The sequence below is a fragment of the Dipodomys merriami genome, unplaced genomic scaffold, assembly GCF_024711535.1.
Source record: "Dipodomys merriami isolate MVZ:Mamm:240054 unplaced genomic scaffold, mDipMer1.0.p SCAF_120, whole genome shotgun sequence".
Classification (NCBI taxonomy): Eukaryota; Metazoa; Chordata; class Mammalia; order Rodentia; family Heteromyidae; genus Dipodomys; species Dipodomys merriami.
Genome location: NW_027202494.1, coordinates 1587286 through 1604300, shown reverse-complemented (window position 1 = coordinate 1604300; position 17015 = coordinate 1587286). Strand labels below are relative to the sequence as shown.

The following is a 17015-nucleotide window of genomic DNA, read 5'->3' as shown; positions in this document are numbered from 1 at the left end:
TGGTCTGAGGAAGGCTGGGGGATGGAGTGGTCTTCCCGGAGCCCTCCTCGGGCAAGGGTTGACTGGAAGCCCTGGAGGGCATGAGGAAGGGGGCACCACGGCCTCCCGCAGGCGAGAAGCCACGCCCCCATCATGACATTAACCCCTGCCGCCCTGTCTTCCGTCTTTCAGTTCAAGAACCCCCTGATCCTGCTGCTGCTGGGCTCCGCCCTGGTGAGCGTCCTCACCCAGGAGTATGAGGATGCCGTCAGCATCGCCCTGGTGAGTGCCGGCGTCCGCGGCTGCCAGGACCGCCGTGGACCGTGCCACGAAAGAGGTTTGCTGCGAGCAGGAAAGATGAGCCGCTGCTCTCTTCGTCTCCAGCACCAGGGGCTTGACTTGGGCACTGCGCTCGCCACGGGCACGGAGGTCGCGTCTAGGCCTTGGCTCAGAAAACGTGGCAGCAAATTCCTTTTCTCATGCCCCTGGGATGGAAGGGCAACGCTGAGCTCTGTGCGGTTATGTTACAAAGAGGAGCCGTCCTTACTCGTGACCCAGAGATAAACACGGCACACTTGAGAAAGCAAATCACAGCTGCCAGGTGCTGGTGGTGCCCACTGTCACCCAGCTGCTCAGGAGGCTGGAAGATCAGGATCAGGATCTAAAAGCCAGACAGGAAGCTGTGGCTCAAGTGGTGGAACACCTACCCTTTGAACAAAAAGCTAAGGGACAGCACCCAGGCCCTGAGTTCAAGTTCTAGGACCAACACACACACACACACACACACACACACACACACTTACATACTCATGCCAAAAAAAAAAAATGTCTGTGTTGGCTGGGAAGGTGGCTCAGTGGTAGAGTGCTTGCCTAGCATGCATGAAGCCCTGAGTTCAATTCCTCAGTACCACATACACAGAAAAAGCTGGTAGTGACGCTGTGGCTCAAGTGGTAGAATGCTAGCCTTGATCAAAAGCAGCTCAGAGACAGAGCCCAGGCCCTGAGTTCAAGCCCCAAGACTGGCAAAAACAGCCACAAAAAACGTCTTGTGTTACCCAGTGCTGTGATGTAAGTGTGTCTATGTGGAAGAATCCAAAACAGTGAGCCGCTTGCTGTGTAACACAGCGCGGTGTGATTTCTCGGCTGCTTTGGGAGGAGGGTGTGCTGCTGAGTCTGAGAAGGCAGGCGGTGGGTGGGCCGGCCGCTGGCCGCTGGCGTCCCAGCCTCCACCCCACCAGCCGCTGGCCTCCCTGCCTCCCCCCTCCCCCCCAGCCGCTGGCGTCCCCACCTCCCCCCTCCCCCCCAGCCGCTGGCGTCCCAGCCTCCCCCCCCCCCGCCTCCCCGCCTCCTCCCATCCCCCCACCAGCCGCTGGCCTCCCCGCCTTCCCCCCCCCCCCCCCCCCGCCAGCCGCTGGCCTCCCCGCCCTCCCAGGCCAGGCCGGCGCTCATGTCCCCCTTCCCCGCAGGCTGTCCTCATTGTGGTCACGGTGGCCTTCGTCCAGGTGCGTATCTCCTGACCCCCTCCCCACCCGCCAGAGCTCATGGGCATGGCGGGCGGTGTGTGGGGTTTCCTCTTTCAAACAGCGTGTCCGGTGCATTTCCTGCCAGGAGTACAGGTCGGAGAAGTCTCTGGAAGAGCTGACCAAGCTGGTGCCCCCGGAATGTAACTGGTATGCCAGAGCCTCCCTGGGACTTCTTGGTTTCGCGGAGGAGCCGGTGGGCTGCAGAGTTGGGCACATGCTTGGCAGAGGTAGATTCACAAGCACATCTCAGTGGGAGTCAGAAGGCCTGGTCTTGGCCCTGACAGCAGCGTGCTGTGTGGCCTTCAGTGAGCCATTCGACCTCTCTGGGCCTCCGCTGTGTCATTGGTGTCTATGTCAGTCAGGGTCCCTGGTCTAGGGACGTGGACGGTGGGAGAGGCCCAGCAGTGCGGGGTGCACCCAGGCGTATTTTCCAAAGGAGAGAGGGGCAGAGGGCACACTGGAGTCCCAAAAGGAGGCTCAAGGCCTTAAAGGCAACTGAGCACAGGACATGGGTGGGGTCAAGGGAAGGGTGATCTCCAGGCATTGGCTGAACAGCCTGTCAATCTCCTGCCCCAGCTGTCACTCAGCTCCCACCAAAGAAAGGAAAAAGACAAGGGAAAGTATCCACTGATACTGCGTGAGGGTTTCAGTTCAGTGCAATAGAGAATTCCAGAAACATCCTGTAGCCTGCCCCATGTTGTGCAGTCTCATGGGTCACCTGTGCCCACCCAGGACTTAAAAGTGGCTGGGCTAGTGGTGAAATGAACCCTTAATTCTATGGTGTCATATTAGGTGGAATAGCGCGTGGGCAGCCTGGCGTGGAACCCCCGTGTGTGGGAACAGCGCGTGTCAAAGGGAGCTCAGGGTGCAGATCTGGAGTTGACCCTCAGTGCACATCCACACGCCTGCCTCAGGAGCTGCCCTGCCTGTGCCCCCAGCCCCCAGCTTCCTGGCGGGAGATGGGGAGGACGGGGATGGGGGGAGGGGAGAGAGAGCGGGGGACGGGGGGATCTAGAGGCGCCATGTGGTGCCGTGAAGGAATGCACTGGGTCTGGAGGGACATCTGCTGTCCCGGGCTGTAGCTATTCCTTGTGAAGCAGGTCATGCCCCCTCAGATGTGAGACCACCCCGCTGATGGGACTCCAAGCCAGTTCTATGCACACACACACACACACACACACACACACACACACACTCATCCCTTGGTGGTACATTCTCTAAGCACAGAAGTACAGCTTACTGCAGCTCCATTCAGAGGCCTAGAACCTCTGGCGGACCTGCAGAAGCTTCTAGAAAGCTGATGGCCCAGCCTGTTTACTGGTAGGGCAGAGAACAGCAGCTCACCTCTCAGATGAGACTTGGAGTCTCCCAAAAGCCACACAGGAATTAGGATATAGAAATTTAAAAACTAGTAACACCCAGGGATGGGAGTGTGGCTCAAGTGTCAGAGCACCTGCAGCTCAAGCACAAGGCCCTGAGTTTAAATACCAGTACCACCAAAATAAATACACTGAAAAACAATAAACCTATAAAGATGCAAGGCATTGGCTGCCAAGAAAAGACAGCATTCCTACTATCATCGCTCCAGTTTATCCAAGTGCATCAAAGTGGGTGTGAGCAGGGGCCCCCCATTTTCCCTCCTCCACTGCAGCATCAGGGACGGAAAGCTCCAGCGCATGCTTGCGCGAGATCTGGTTCCCGGAGACATTGTGGCTCTTTCCATCGGAGACCGGATCCCCGCCGACATCCGACTCACGGAGGTGAGCATCCCCTCCAGATCCACCACAGGGCAGAGTGTGGGGAAGGTGGGGTCCTCCCTCGAGGGTCTCCCCACCCTCAGGGCCGACTCTGCCCTTCTGAGTCCACCTCTGGCAAAGGACCCCACAAGCAGCTGCCAACAAGCCTCCAAGCTGCAAGGGAAGCAGGGCAGGCTGCTTCTCACTGCTCAGCCAGGAGGTGGCGCTGCACACGCTCTCGGGAAGGGGCGGGGTCTGGATGGCAGGCAGCCAATGAAGACTTGCGTCCTCTGCACAAGTGGCTGAGGGAGCAGTGAGTGATTGGATCCTGGGGCTGAGCATTAGTCTGGGTTTCAGCCCTGGCTTCATTCCAAGCTGTGCCTGACTTGGTCCGTAAAGTAGGAAGTAGTAACTCCAAGGGGGTATTTGAAGGATTGAATGGCTTCATAAGAGCGGCGTGCTGGGTCAGCTGAGTGGGGAATAGGTAAGACAGGGGAATAGGCTGCCTTGATCATACTCTATGTTGGCAGGCAGGCAGCCCTGGGGTTTAAATCCTGCCCCGCCCCATCCCCCAGTGTGTGACCTGGGACAGGATTTGCCTCTCTGGGCCTTGATTTCTTCCTTACTGGAGTTTGGAACTCAGTGCTTTGATTTCCATTTTCATTGTAAGTCTATCCGACAGACCTTGGGAGTTTTGTTTGTTTGGTGCTGGTACTAAGGCGCTGGCTCTTAGCTTTCTCCACTCAAGGCTGATGCTCCACTGCTTGAGCCACAGCTCCACTTCCAGCTGTTTAGTGGCTCATTGGAGGCAAGACTTTTGTGAACTTTTCTGCCCAGGCTAGCTTTGAATCCCAATCCTCAGATCTCAGGCATGAGCCTCCAGCATCCAGAAACTAATGTCTTCTAAGAGGGCCCATGTGGGTGCTTCGCTGACTCCCTGACCCCTGGATGCCACGATTCTGATTCTGGCTGTCTGGATTCGTTCAGGGGACCTCCACCAGGGCTCTGGGTGCCGTTCCAGGCTGCTAAAATCCACGGGGGGGAAAAGGAAACCCCAACGGTCTCTTGGCTCCCCCAGGTCACAGACCTCCTGGTGGATGAATCCAGTTTCACGGGAGAAGCTGAGCCATGCAGCAAGACAGACGCCCCCCTGGCGGACAGCGGCGACCTCAGCACCCTGAGCAACATCGTCTTCATGGGAACGCTGGTGCAGTGCGGGAAGGGGCAGGTAAGCCGGGCTCCAGGCTCCAGGGCCCTGGGCGCCCCCCCCCCCGCCCCTGCTTTCACACCTTTCTTTCTGAATGCAGGGGGTCGTGATTGGCACCGGAGAGAGGTCTCAGTTTGGAGAGGTGTTCAGGATGATGCAGGCGGAAGAGGTCAGTCAGGGGCGACGTAGGCCGGGCTTTGGGATAATTCTAGACTAGTGACACAGCCCTGTCTACCCCAGGATGCAGGCAACGAGGCTAATGCGTCAACCCTTCTAAACGCAGATTCCACTTCAGGCAGTTATCAGGTGTTCATCAAGGGGTTAGCGTTCGACAGAAACTTGCCCGGACTTTAGGGCGGAGGAAGTGAATCTGTGCCTTGTGAGGTTGTCGGACGGAGCAGGCTACAGCACAGTGAAGGGCATCTGTCTGGAAAAGAGCCAGGCAGAGGCCGGGGGCACGCTGCCGGGCTGGGGCACGCTGCCGGGCTGCGGCCTAACCTCGTCTCTCCTTGCAGACGCCTAAGACTCCCTTGCAGAAGAGCATGGACCAGCTGGGCAAGCAGCTGACCCTCTTCTCGTTTGGCATCATTGGTGAGCAGAGCAGCTTGCCGCTGGGTTCTGGGAGCAGGGATGCATCCCAGAGCAACCCGGCCATCACTCAAGCTCCCCCTGGGGCCACGGGGCAGAGCTGGGAGCAGACACGAGGCCCTGGGTTTGTGCAGGCTGAGCTGATTGGGGGAGGAGGAGGAGGAGGAGGAAGATGAAGACCTTTACTTCCTGTTTGTCCTGGGGTCACAAGTAGACAGATCAGAACTTAGGTTATGGCACAGTCCTCCTGGGAGCCTGGCTGCAGGGCAGATGTTGGAAGGCCTGTCCTACAACAGAGAGTGGGCTGTGTGGCTCTTTTCTCTCTGCGGCAGCCACGGCGGCTGCCGGCGCTGGGGCAGGCTGGTGCACCGGCGTTGGTAACGCGCGCTGGACCCCGGCTGCCCCCCGGGAGGGGTGGCTTCTCACACGCTCCCCAAGCTGTGGACACCACGCAGCAGGAAAACCCATTTCCATCCTGGTTCCAGGACAACACAGGGCAGAGAGGAGGGCAAGGGGCAGAAAGCCATTTTAAACAGCAGGCCGGTGGCTTCGCAGCCCAGAAGTAGTGCCACCAGGGAGCCTGGAAATGACGAGCCCTGGGCGGAAGTGGGTGGGGGCAGGGAAAACGGGCACCAGCCACCAGGACTGAGAGCCCAGAGCGGTAGAGCAGCTGCTGAGCATGCGTGAGGCCTGGGTTCGGGGTCAGCCCGTGGCAGGAGGCGGGGAAGGTGGGAGGAAGGGAGGAGCCGCCCACCTGAACACATCAGGAGCAGCTGTCACCCGCTCTGGGGACGCGGGCGGGGAGGGCGGTCCTGGGAGCGGCCTGGGGCGCAGTGACCGCTCTACCTTCCCTCCCTCCAGGCCTCCTCGTGCTCCTGGGCTGGGTGCAGGGCAAGCCGCTGCTCAGCATGTTCACCATCGGGGTCAGGTAAGAGCGCCCCCCCCCGTCACAGAGAGCATGAGAGGCTGCGGGGCGCGCAGGGCTCGGCGTCCCCCCATAACCAGGCCCCAGAGCGCGTGTCCGGCCAGCGATCAGAAGCTGGCCTCACCCCGCCCATCCCGTCCCTCTGCCCAGACCACAGACGCCGCAGCCCAGGCTTTGGCTCTGCGCCCGCCGAGCACCACAAGCGTGGGTGCTCTGAGAGCCCCCCGGAGCAGAGCTGAGGGGGCCGAGATTCCTCTGGGCTCATGGGGGGTTCTGTACGTCGTGTGGGAAGGGCAAGGGGGAGCAGGGCGGCTGACGTTCGCTGCAAAGCAGAGGGGGGGCATGCGTGAGCTGTGGAGGGGCCCCTACCTTTAATCCCACCCAGGCCCAGCCTAGGCAATGGGGTTATCGCACTCGGGACACACCAGAAGTGGGCTTCCCCAGCCTCCTCGGTGTCTCTCGGTCCAGTCGAACATGGACAGGCATCTTATCTATGCATAGTTGAAGCGGAGAGGTGAGAAGGGGCCACTGAAGGAAAGGGCAGAAGGTGTGCCAGGAAGGGCCAGACAGGTGCAAAGGCCCTGGGGTGGGATTGACATGAAACTGAGTCCCACCAGGAGGAGACCCGGCCGGACTCAGCAGGACAGATGATGGCGTCCTCTCTATCCGACCCCTTTCAGATGACACATAGGCTTCCCCCAATCTTTAAGCTTCTGCCAGGGGAGGCCCAGGTAGAAGGATTGCGACGCAGGCCCCAGCTTGCTGCGGGAGAGGGGCAGGGGGTGAGTTGTGCTGTGGACTTGGAGTGCACGTGTTTGGGGAGACAGCCCTAATGAGGGGTTGTGACACCCCAGCAGCATGCTGCACCACAGAGAGGAAGAGGCGGCGGGCGGGAGCCAGCTCGCCCGGAAAACCCCCCAGAAAGGAGTCCAGAGCCGCTGCTACACATTCTAGAAAGGTCCTGTGCTGAGACCCCAGGGCTGTTGGTCACTGTGTCCGCCTTTCCTATCAACCTGCCCTGCGGTGGCACCGGCGAAGGCTCAGGTTTCCGGGTGTCGTTGTCAGATTCGTGGAGGATTTTCTAAAATACATACCAGGCAGCTGTCCTTTAAAAAACACTTTACCCTAAGCCCGGCGCCCGTGGCTCACGCCTGTCATCCTAGCTACTCAGGAGGCTGAGATCTGAGGATCACGGTTCAAAGCCAGCCCGGGCAGGAGTGCAAGCCCCAGGACTGGCCACACACACACACACACACACACACACACACACACACACACACACACACACACACACACACACACACACACACACACACACACACACACACACACACACACACACACACACACACACACACACACACACACACACACACACACACACACACACACACACACACACCCCGCCCCCTAATTCCTTATGGTGATTGAAGCACATGCCTTTCCTGGGATGTTCTAATCTTTATTAGTTGTGGATTAATTCTGTATTACCGTGAACATCTCCGGGCCCACCCCCGGCACCCTGCCCTGCGGGGGACCCGTCCTAACCCTCGGCAAATATTTACCCAACTCAGCCATAAAACCAAGGAGGCTTTCTGGTTATCACCATGGAAACCAGGTGCCACCCCTTGGCCAAATTCAGTAATCTTGGTTTATATAATGTGTCCTGAATGGCCCATTGTCTCTGGACAGAAGCTACCATTCATATGCTATCTTTCGTAGATTCTAGATTTGTGTTTCTTATTTTACTTTATTGTTATTATTCTTATCATTGGTGGTACTGGATTGAAAGCAGGTTCTTGAACGCCTTAAACAGGTGCTCTACCACTTGAGCCAGACCCTCAACTCTGCATCTTTTTTTACTGCTTATTTTCAACATAGAGTCTCCTTTTTTGCCCTGGCCAGCCTCGACCTCAATCCTTTTACCTCTACCTGTCTTGTGGCTGGGATGAGAGGCTAGACTCACTGCGCCTGACTTGTTTGTTGAGATGGAGTCTCCCTCGCTTTTTCACCCAGGCCAGTCTTAAACTCGGATCCTCCAGAGCTCCACTCCTCTGGGATCACAGGCATGCGCTGCCATGACTGTCATCATTTTTCGAGTGTCGGCTCAGATATTAACATTCTCGTGCCATCGCCTTAGATTCTAAGCTTTAGATGCTAAGGTATCCCTTCTTCTTCACATCTGGCTTCCTCCCTTAGTGCGTCACAAAGCACGCTGGCTTCCGGACCGCGCTGTCTTAGTCTCCCTGCGTGTGAGGAGGTTGCGCGAGCATCCTCGGCCAGGCTGCCTGCCGGTCACGGACGCGGGAAGCCCCTGCCCTGCGCGGGGCGGGCTGGAGCCGGGGCTCACCGATCCTCGCATCACCCAGGCCCAGTGCTCGGAGCGGAAACAGGGGAGAGGCAGAGGGGATTAGGTTTTTTTGGAACTGTTGCCATGTTTAAAAATCAGAATCTGCGTTTAAAGCCCGAGCTTTGTGTTTAGAAAGTACTGGGTCTCCGGAGGCCTGGCTGTGCTGCTACCCACCCAGGGGGCTGTGTGTGGCATTTTCTTGGGCGGTGCCCAGCCAAGAAGGACACCAACACTTGACATCCCATTTAGTAGAATTATAAGCACACACCATGATGCCCTGCTTACTTGTTGAAATGAGGTCTCACTAACATTTCGCCTGGACTGGCCTCTAACAGTAATCCTCCTGATCACTCCGCCTCCCCAGTAATGCTTCTCAGGTCCTCTCAAGTCTCTCTCCCTAACAAATCAGAAGAGGGAGCTGGGAGTGTGGCTCTGTGGTAGAGCGCTTGCCTCGCATGCACAAAGTCCTGGGTTCAATTCCTCAGCATCCAACACAGAAAAAGCCGGAAGTGGCGCTGTGGCTCAAGTGGTAGAGCGCTAGCCTTGAGCAAAAAGAAGCTCAGAGAAGGTGCTCAGGCTCTGAGTTCAAGCCCCAGGACCAGCCAAAACACAAACCCAAGAAGAGATTAGAAGGCCATAGCAGTCACAGAGGCAATGACAGATTAATTCACACTCAAGTGTGGTTGTCTGATAGGAGCAGAGGGCTTGCAGGGGGAGTGGTGGGGCAGTGGTGCTGCGGAGACAAGCGCAGGGGACAGAATGGGCGGGGGCGCTGGGATGGCACAGACCAGGCGCGTGGCGCGGCACGGGATCACACAGACCAGGCGCGTGGCGCGGCGCGGGGCTCGCGCCACCGTGGCGGGAGGCTCACGGGGGCTGCTTTCCCCGCAGCCTGGCTGTGGCCGCCATTCCCGAGGGCTTGCCCATCGTCGTCACGGTGACGCTGGTCCTGGGCGTGCTGCGCATGGCCAAGAAGCGGGTGATGGTGAAGAAGCTGCCCATCGTGGAGACTCTGGGTGAGGGGGCCCCCGCGGGCCGGACGGCGGTTCGGGGGGCTGCGGCCGTTCCGCGGGCTGGACGGAGGTTCGGGGGGCTGCGGCCGTTCCGCGGGCTGGACGGAGGTTCGGGGGGCTGCGGCCGTTCCGCGGGCTGGACGGCGGTTCGGGGGGCTGCGGCCCTTCCAGCGCAGGGTGTTTCACCCCATCACTCTGCTCACCCGCGTCTGGCGGGGCCAGGTTGCTGTGACGTCATCTGCTCAGATAAGACAGGGACGCTGACGGCCAACGAAATGACCGTCACCCAGCTGGTCACCTCCGATGGGCTGCAGGCCCAGGTGAGTCCTGTACGTTCACGCGGTGTGAGATCACGGGGCGCCCCGCCACCGACTGAGGGCCCGTGGAATCTTCTAGAACATGGTGGGAGGAGACCAGGGGCTGTGGGGCCGCCTCCTTGCTTCAAAATGGCAGCAGGCTTTGCCACCCCTCTGCAGCGCCCCTTCCGTTCTGGCTGCTTTGGGCTAGGTCTCATTGCGAGCGTTAGCTTTTCATGGTTCTGTGGCTGCGGTCTGGCGTGTGCCCCGGGCGCCGCCCTGACCCCCAGCGTGAGCGCACACGGCCACACAGCGCGAGGTCCCGCGGTGCGCGCTCCCCCAACGAGGGGTGTGCAGGAAGGACTCCGTGCAGCCCTCTGCCATGTCTCCCAGGCAGAGCGGCAGCGGGTGGGGCGTGGCAGCGTCTGCTTGGTAAACACGCTGCTGGGTTTTTTGTTGTTGTTTTTGGTGTGGATACTGGGGCTTGAACTCAGGGCCTGGGCACTGCCTCTGATCCACACCTCCACGTCTGGCTTTGGGGCAGTTAATTGGAGATAAGAGTCTCATGGACTTTCCTGCCTGCGCTGGCTTTGAACCATGATCCTCAGGCCTCAGCCTTCTGAGCAGCTAGGATGACAGGTGTGAGCCACCAGCGCCCATTCTTGGCGCATGGACACGGGCATCTGTGGACGTGTGGTAGCCGGTGGCTTCCCTGGCCCGGGGACAGATGTGCCATCTTGACAGGGGCTTTGTGGCTGCGAGGCTCAGTATGTGCGCCACAGCTCTGAGAAAATGTACATCCAGTGTGTTCTAGAACATTCTCTCCCTGCCTGCCCGGGGATCACCCTAGTGCGCAGTCACCCCCGGCCCCCAGAGCACGGCACTGTGGGTCAGCGGTGTTGGTGGTCAGCTGGCCCCGAGGGACGTGTTCCCGTACCGGCCGCGTCTTTGGGGACGAGGGGGACCGGCCACGCCGGAAGCCCCGTGGGCAGCCCGGTGACAGGCGCGCCGTGCCCCACAGGTCAGCGGCATCGGGTACAACGGCGCGGGCGCCGTGCGTCTTCTCCCAGCCAACGAAGTGGTCAAGGGGTTTGCCAGCGTCTCCGTGGGGCGGCTGGTGGAGGTGAGCGGGCCCCCGGGGCAGTGCCGTGGGCGGTGGCTTCTCTCCAGGGACCTGGGCACCCTCAGCGGCCGCGACCCTGGCCGGGCCCACGCGCGGTGACCGGCTGTGGTCATCGAGGCCCAGTCCCCAGGGGGACCCCTCCAGGTTGTGCCCATCCCCCAGGGTCAGGGGCCCCCAAGTGTACCCCACCAGGATGGTTGGGAAGCTGGGGTCATCTCCCCACGGCGGTGTGAGCCAAGCCCCGGGCCGTCCCCGTGCAAGCGCACACCGCATTCCTTCTGGTCAGTTCCAGTGCCGGCAGGGAGGGACGCGGGGTCACCCCAAGTGGGACTCATTAGATCCCGCCCCCTCAAGGGCCCCCCGTCACCCACATCCCCCCCACTACATTCCCACAGACGGCTTTGCACCCCGGCCCTGCTCCGGGCCTGAGCCAGGACTTGTGCTTCTGTGCTGAGAGGCTGATTTGGTGGAGTACTGTCTGTCCCTCTCCAGCCCCCCCACTGTCCCTCTCCAGCCCCAGCTCTAAGGGGGCCCCGCAGACCAGCGTGTCCTGGGTGGGCCCCGCCCGTGGCAGCTCCCGAGAGACGGCCACCACTCTAAGTGCTCATTTCAGGCTGGCTGCGTGGCTAACAACGCTGTCGTGGGGAAGAACTCGGTGATGGGGCAGCCCACCGAGGGCGCCCTGCTCGCGCTGGCCATGAAGGTAGGGCTCTGGGTGCTGGGTACTGGGCGCTGGGCGCTGGGTGCTGGGCGCTGGGTGGGTGCTGGGTGCCAACAAAATTTGGGCCCAGGGAGCCTGGGGTGCTGTGCAGTCTCGGGGAGTCCCATGGGTCTCTGAGCCCTCCGGCAAGACTCTAGAAGGAATCCCAGAGAAACACGATGCTCAGGCCCAGGCGCTGCTGGCAGACAGAGCCGGACGGGAGCCCTGAGTGGCCCCACGAGGTCTTCTCCATCCGCTCACCCAGGCCCCCGGCCTCCAATTCCCCACCCCCCCCCACAGGGTTCAGGCCATGAGCTCCAGTTTTTCATCTATGAGGTGGCTTAAATGACAGAGGATTGGCACAGCCCCCCCCCTGCCTTCACTGCCTCTGGTGACGCCCCATCTTTCTTCCTAGATGGACTTAAGTCACGTCAAAGACTTGTACGTCCGAAGGGAAGAGATCCCCTTCAGTTCCGAGCAGAGGTGGATGGCGGTGAGATGCAGCCTGAAGAATGAGGTGCGTCTGTGCACAGACATGGACGGAGGACCCTGGGCCAGGTCCTGGGAGCCTCCAGACTCAGAGGGGCAGTGGGCAGTGGGGTCCAGGGTGTCCTGCTCTCCTGGGGCTCTCCAAGAAGGGCCCAGTCACTGTATCAGGAGCTAGATAGACATGCAGAGCCCTGGCCCCAACCCCACCTTCCTCCTGTGTCAGAAACTCCCAATGCGCCTGGCACTAGTAGTTCATGCCTGTAATCGGAACTGCTCAGAAGGCTGAGATCTGAGGATCACAGTTTGAAGCCAGCCTGGGCAGAAAAGAGACAAGATGCTCGTCTCTAACCAGCAAAGCCAGAAGTGGAGCTGTGGTTCAAATGGCAGAGCACCAGCCTTGAGTGGAAAAGCTAAGCAGTAGCACCCAGGTCCTGAATTCAAGCCCAGACACCAGCACACACACACACACACACACACACACACACACGCATACGCATGCACGCACGCACGCCCCAGTGGAAGCCCCAAGCACCCGTGTCCTGGGGCGGGCACAAGTGGGAGACAAATGCAGGCCAGCTCTGCTCCATGCCGGTCCCGGGGCCGTGGCGGTCACTGCCGAGGCTGCCGGTGACTGTGGAATTTTCCTCCACCTTCTGCAAGGACGGGGACGACGTGTACTTCATGAAGGGAGCCTTGGAGGAGGTGGTGCACTGCTGCAGCCTCTACAACCACGGGGGCCTCTCCCTGCCGCTGACGCCCCAGCAGGAGGCCTTCTGGAGGCAGGAGGAGAGGAGGATGGGGGCGCTGGGGCTGCGGGGTCAGTACCGGTGCCGGCCTGGCGTCCACGGGCACAGGGCGCTGGCAGGGGTGGGGTGGTGAACGCACCCCCAGAACGGAGCCACCCGTGACCCGTGCCCACCCAGGGCGGCTTACACGTGGGAGGGGAGGGGAGGGGAGGGGAGGGGACACCCACCGGCCCAGGAAAATGGCTTCCACCCATCTCCCTCTTTCTGCCCTGAAGCCCCGGCCTTCCCTGAGGGCATGTGGGATGCTGAGTATCACGTGACCCTGGTGGCACACAGGGGCCTCAGGGTTCTCTTGGCGGTCAGTGGCCACCGCCCCTCGCCCACTGGAGGTGACAGGTGCAGACGGAGAGGACAGGAATGGCCACGATGCCCGTCCTCATCTCCCAGGCTCCTGGTGGCCATGCATGGTGGAGGCTCTGGTTCCAGTCCACGCATGGCCAGCCCTGTGTCCCCTCCCGGCGGGCACACAAGGGCCACCACCCCTCCTGCCCTCCCCACCCCAGCCGCTTGCAGACAGGATGGGGGCCATGGGGGGACCTGGCTGGGGACTGAAGTGGTCCCTTCAGCCCCCGTGACCCCTGCTTGGGCCTTGGTCTCCCGCAGTGCTAGGCCTGGCCTCTGGGCCCGAGCTGGGGCGGCTGACCTTCCTGGGTCTGGTGGGCATCATCGACCCCCCGAGGGCCGGCGTGAAGGAAGCCATCCGGCTGCTCTCGGCCGCGGGCGTGTCGGTGAAGATGGTGACGGGGGACGCCCTGGAGACAGCCGTGGCCATAGGTACCGGGGCGAGGGCCGGGGACCCCCTCCTTCCCCTCACTCTGTCCCCCGCCAGGCTGCAGCAGCACTGCCACCCAGCCCCAGGCGCGTAGAGGAGGTGCTGAGCTGCACAGGCTGGCGGGGCTCCGGCGTTCTGCCTGCTGCCATGCTGGAAGCGAAAATAGTAGTAGTTCTCCAGAGGCCCTGTGCAAACCGAGGGCCTACTATGTGAGGCAGAACCGAGGGCCTACTGTGTGCGCAGAACCGAGGGCCTACTGTGTGCACAGAACCGAGGGCCTACTGTGTGCACAGAACCGAGGGCCTACTGTGTTTAGCAGAACCGAGGGCCTACTGTGTGCGCAGAACCGAGGGCCTACTGTGTTTAGCAGAACCGAGGGCCTACTGTGTGCACAGAACTGAGGGCCTACTGTGTGCACAGAACTGAGGGCCTACTGTGTGTGCAGAACCGAGGGCCTACTGTGTGCACAGAACCGAGGGCCTACTGTGTGCGCAGAACCGAGGGCCTACTGTGTGTGCAGAACTGAGGGCCTACTGTGTGCAGAACTGAGGGCCTACTGTGTGCACAGAACTGAGGGCCTACTGTGTTCAGCAGAACCGAGGGCCTACTGTGTGTACAGAACCAAGGGCCTACTGTGTGTGAGCCGAGGGCCTACTGTGTGCACAGAACCGAGGGCCTACCGTGTGTACAGAACTGAGGGCCTACTGTGTGTGCAGAACTGAGGGCCTACTGTGTGCAGAACCAAGGGCCTACTGTGTGCAGAACCGAGGGCCTACTGTGTGTGCAGAACTGAGGGCCTACTGTGTGCAGAACTGAGGGCCTACTGTGTGCACAGAACCGAGGGCCTACTGTGTGTGCAGAACTGAGGGCCTACTGTGTGCAGAACTGAGGGCCTACTGTGTGCAGAACCGAGGGCCTACTGTGTTCAGCAGAACCGAGGGCCTACTGTGTGCAGAACAGAGGGCCTACTGTGTGTGCAGAACCAAGGGCCTACTATGTGAGGCAGAACTGAGGGCCTACTGCATGTGCAGAACCGAGGACCTACTGTGTGCAGAACCGAGGGCCTACTGTGTGCAGAACAGAGGACCTACCGTGTTCAGCAGAACTGAGGGCCTACTGTGTGTGCAGAATTGATGGCCTACTGTGTGTGCAGAACTGAGGGTCTATGTGTGTGCAGAACTGAGGGCCTACCGTGTGCGGCAGGCTCCTTGTCCCCGCGCTCCCCCCTTCCCCGACAGCACAGTGTGCAGCGTGCGGTGTCCACGCTGGCTGCGGTGCTGGACAATCACTGAGCCACCTGACCCTCAGTCTCAGTGTTCACGGAGGGCCCCCAGCCGCCATGGCGTTCCCATGGTTCTCTGCGTCTACATGGGCGTGGGGAGGGATGGGCGTGGGGTGGGGGGTGGGAGCCGCCTCAGCGCCCACACTCTGGCAGGAAGGAACATCGGCCTGTGTGACGAGCGGCCGAAGGCCATGTCTGGGGAAGAGGTGGAGGGCGCCGCGCAGGGCGAGCTGGCGGCCTGCGTGGAGCAGGTGCGTTCTCGGGCTGGCAGGGCACGGGGGTGGGGGCAGGCATCTGTCCCCATGCCCACTGACGCCTCACCCTGCTGCACCAGGTGTCTGTGTTCTACAGGACCAGCCCCAAGCACAAGGTCAAGATCATAAAGGTACGCTTGGCCGGCAGGCCTGCTCGGCCCCCGGCCGTAGGCCCGGGAGCTCACAGGTCCCTCGGGGGACAGTCTGGGTGGGTGGGTGGGTGGCTTGTGAGCCTCAGCCACAGCTCAAGTCACCCCACCATATTTGGCCCCAGGGAATTCTGGGAAATGTCTTCTCGTTGGCAGGCAAGCCTAGAAGACCCCCATCTCAACCATTAAAAAGCTGGGCATGATAGACACACCTATCATCCCAATTACATCAGAAATATAAATAGGAGAATGCTGTCAAGCTGGCCCAGGCATATACATAAACCCTGTCTCAAAAATAATGAAGGGGCTGGGAAGGTGGCTCAGTGGTAGAGCACTTGCCTTGCATGCATGAGGCCCTGGGTTCGATTCCTCAGTACCACATAAGCAGAAGGAAAAAAAGAAAAAAGAAAATAATGAAAGCAGGCCGGGCGCCGTTGGCTCACGCCTGTCATCCTAGCTATTCAGGAGGCTGAGATCTGAGGATCATGGTTCAAAGCCAGCCCAGGCAGGAAAGTCCATAAGACTTTTATCCCAATGAACCACCACAAAACCAGAAGTGGTGCTGTGTCTCAAGCAGAAGAGCGCTCGCCTTGAGCTGAAGAGCTGAGGGACAGCACCCAGGCCCAGAGTTCAAGCCCCACGACCAACAACAACAACAAAAAAACGAAATTAAAAAATGATATCTAAGAGGGCTGAGGGTATAGCTCAGCAATAGAGCATTTTTCTAGCAAGCACAAGGCCCTGAGTTCAAATCCCACTACCATCAAAGAAAAAAACCTCTTAGGAATGCCTGTGTTTTTCTCACATGTCTAGCGCTCCCCCGGGGACACTGGTGGTTGCGCTTTCTTCTTTTTGGTTATGTGGGGCTGGTTTCCTCGCTTTGTTTTGGTATAAAGTTGTGATAACACAAGTTGTTCCACACGAGGGGGTTCGAGGCCCTCCCTGGGTGGGGCGCTGCTGTTGCCTGTTAATAGCGGCTGCCTGAGCCTGGGCCTCCCATGCCAGGGTGCGGCGGGCGGGTGGCCGCTGGGGCGGGCGGAGCTGGCGCCGACGCCAGGCAGCGATTCCTGGCGCCCCTCTGAAGGGTCCCGGCCTCACTGCTTGACTTGGGGGGAAGATTCTAGAAGGGGGTGCTCCAGCCACAGGCCCCCACAGCCTGCCCTTCCCACAGGCCCTGCAGGAGTCGGGGGCGGTGGTGGCCATGACGGGGGATGGTGTGAACGACGCAGTGGCCCTGAAGTCCGCGGACATCGGAGTTGCCATGGGACAGACGGGGACGGATGTCAGCAAGGAAGCCGCCGACATGGTGCTGGTGGACGATGACTTCTCAGCCATCATGTGAGCAGCGGGGGGCGAGGGGAATGGGGTGGGGGACCATTGAGCATTGAGCATGCATGCTGCGGTGCTACGCTGGACACAGGGAAGGGGGAGATGCTGAGAGGGGGGACCCCCAGGCAGGCCTCCCCTCCGGGTGCCAGCAGCGCCTGCCTGCCCTGAGGTCCAGATCAGAACCCAGAGTCAGCTCTGGGTTCAGGCCCAGGACTGACCCGTGTGCACGTGCATGTGCACACACACACACACACACACACACACACACAATCACATTTGGAAGGATAGACATTGACAGTTTGGGGGTTCGGGGTGGTACTGGGCCCCAAGCTTGCTAAGCAGGTGGTCTTGCTGCTGAGCCCCAGCCTCTTCTGGTGCTATTTCGGGTTTTGGGTCTCAGTTCCTTCCTGGGTGCGCACCTGGACCACAGTCCTAATTTGGCTTCCCACTGAAACTGGGACCAGAGGTGTATACCACCACACCCAGATTTTTCT

The 17015-nt window shown here is 60.3% G+C and overlaps 1 protein-coding gene across 1 annotated transcript in view; it reads left to right on the top strand.

The window, feature by feature from the left end:
- LOC138823492 (calcium-transporting ATPase type 2C member 2-like) overlaps positions 1-17015 on the top strand; it is a 35476-nt gene that overhangs the window by 14593 nt on the left and 3868 nt on the right. Inside the window, exons 4-21 of the mRNA XM_070016853.1 lie at positions 172-261; positions 1446-1481; positions 1588-1649; positions 3154-3262; positions 4317-4466; positions 4546-4614; positions 4961-5036; positions 5895-5961; positions 9200-9324; positions 9544-9641; positions 10639-10740; positions 11354-11443; positions 11856-11957; positions 12590-12746; positions 13339-13509; positions 14943-15040; positions 15124-15174; positions 16364-16530. Of these exons, the coding sequence (XP_069872954.1) occupies positions 172-261; positions 1446-1481; positions 1588-1649; positions 3154-3262; positions 4317-4466; positions 4546-4614; positions 4961-5036; positions 5895-5961; positions 9200-9324; positions 9544-9641; positions 10639-10740; positions 11354-11443; positions 11856-11957; positions 12590-12746; positions 13339-13509; positions 14943-15040; positions 15124-15174; positions 16364-16530 (1820 nt within the window). The remainder of the gene's footprint in view (positions 1-171; positions 262-1445; positions 1482-1587; positions 1650-3153; positions 3263-4316; positions 4467-4545; positions 4615-4960; positions 5037-5894; positions 5962-9199; positions 9325-9543; positions 9642-10638; positions 10741-11353; positions 11444-11855; positions 11958-12589; positions 12747-13338; positions 13510-14942; positions 15041-15123; positions 15175-16363; positions 16531-17015) is intronic.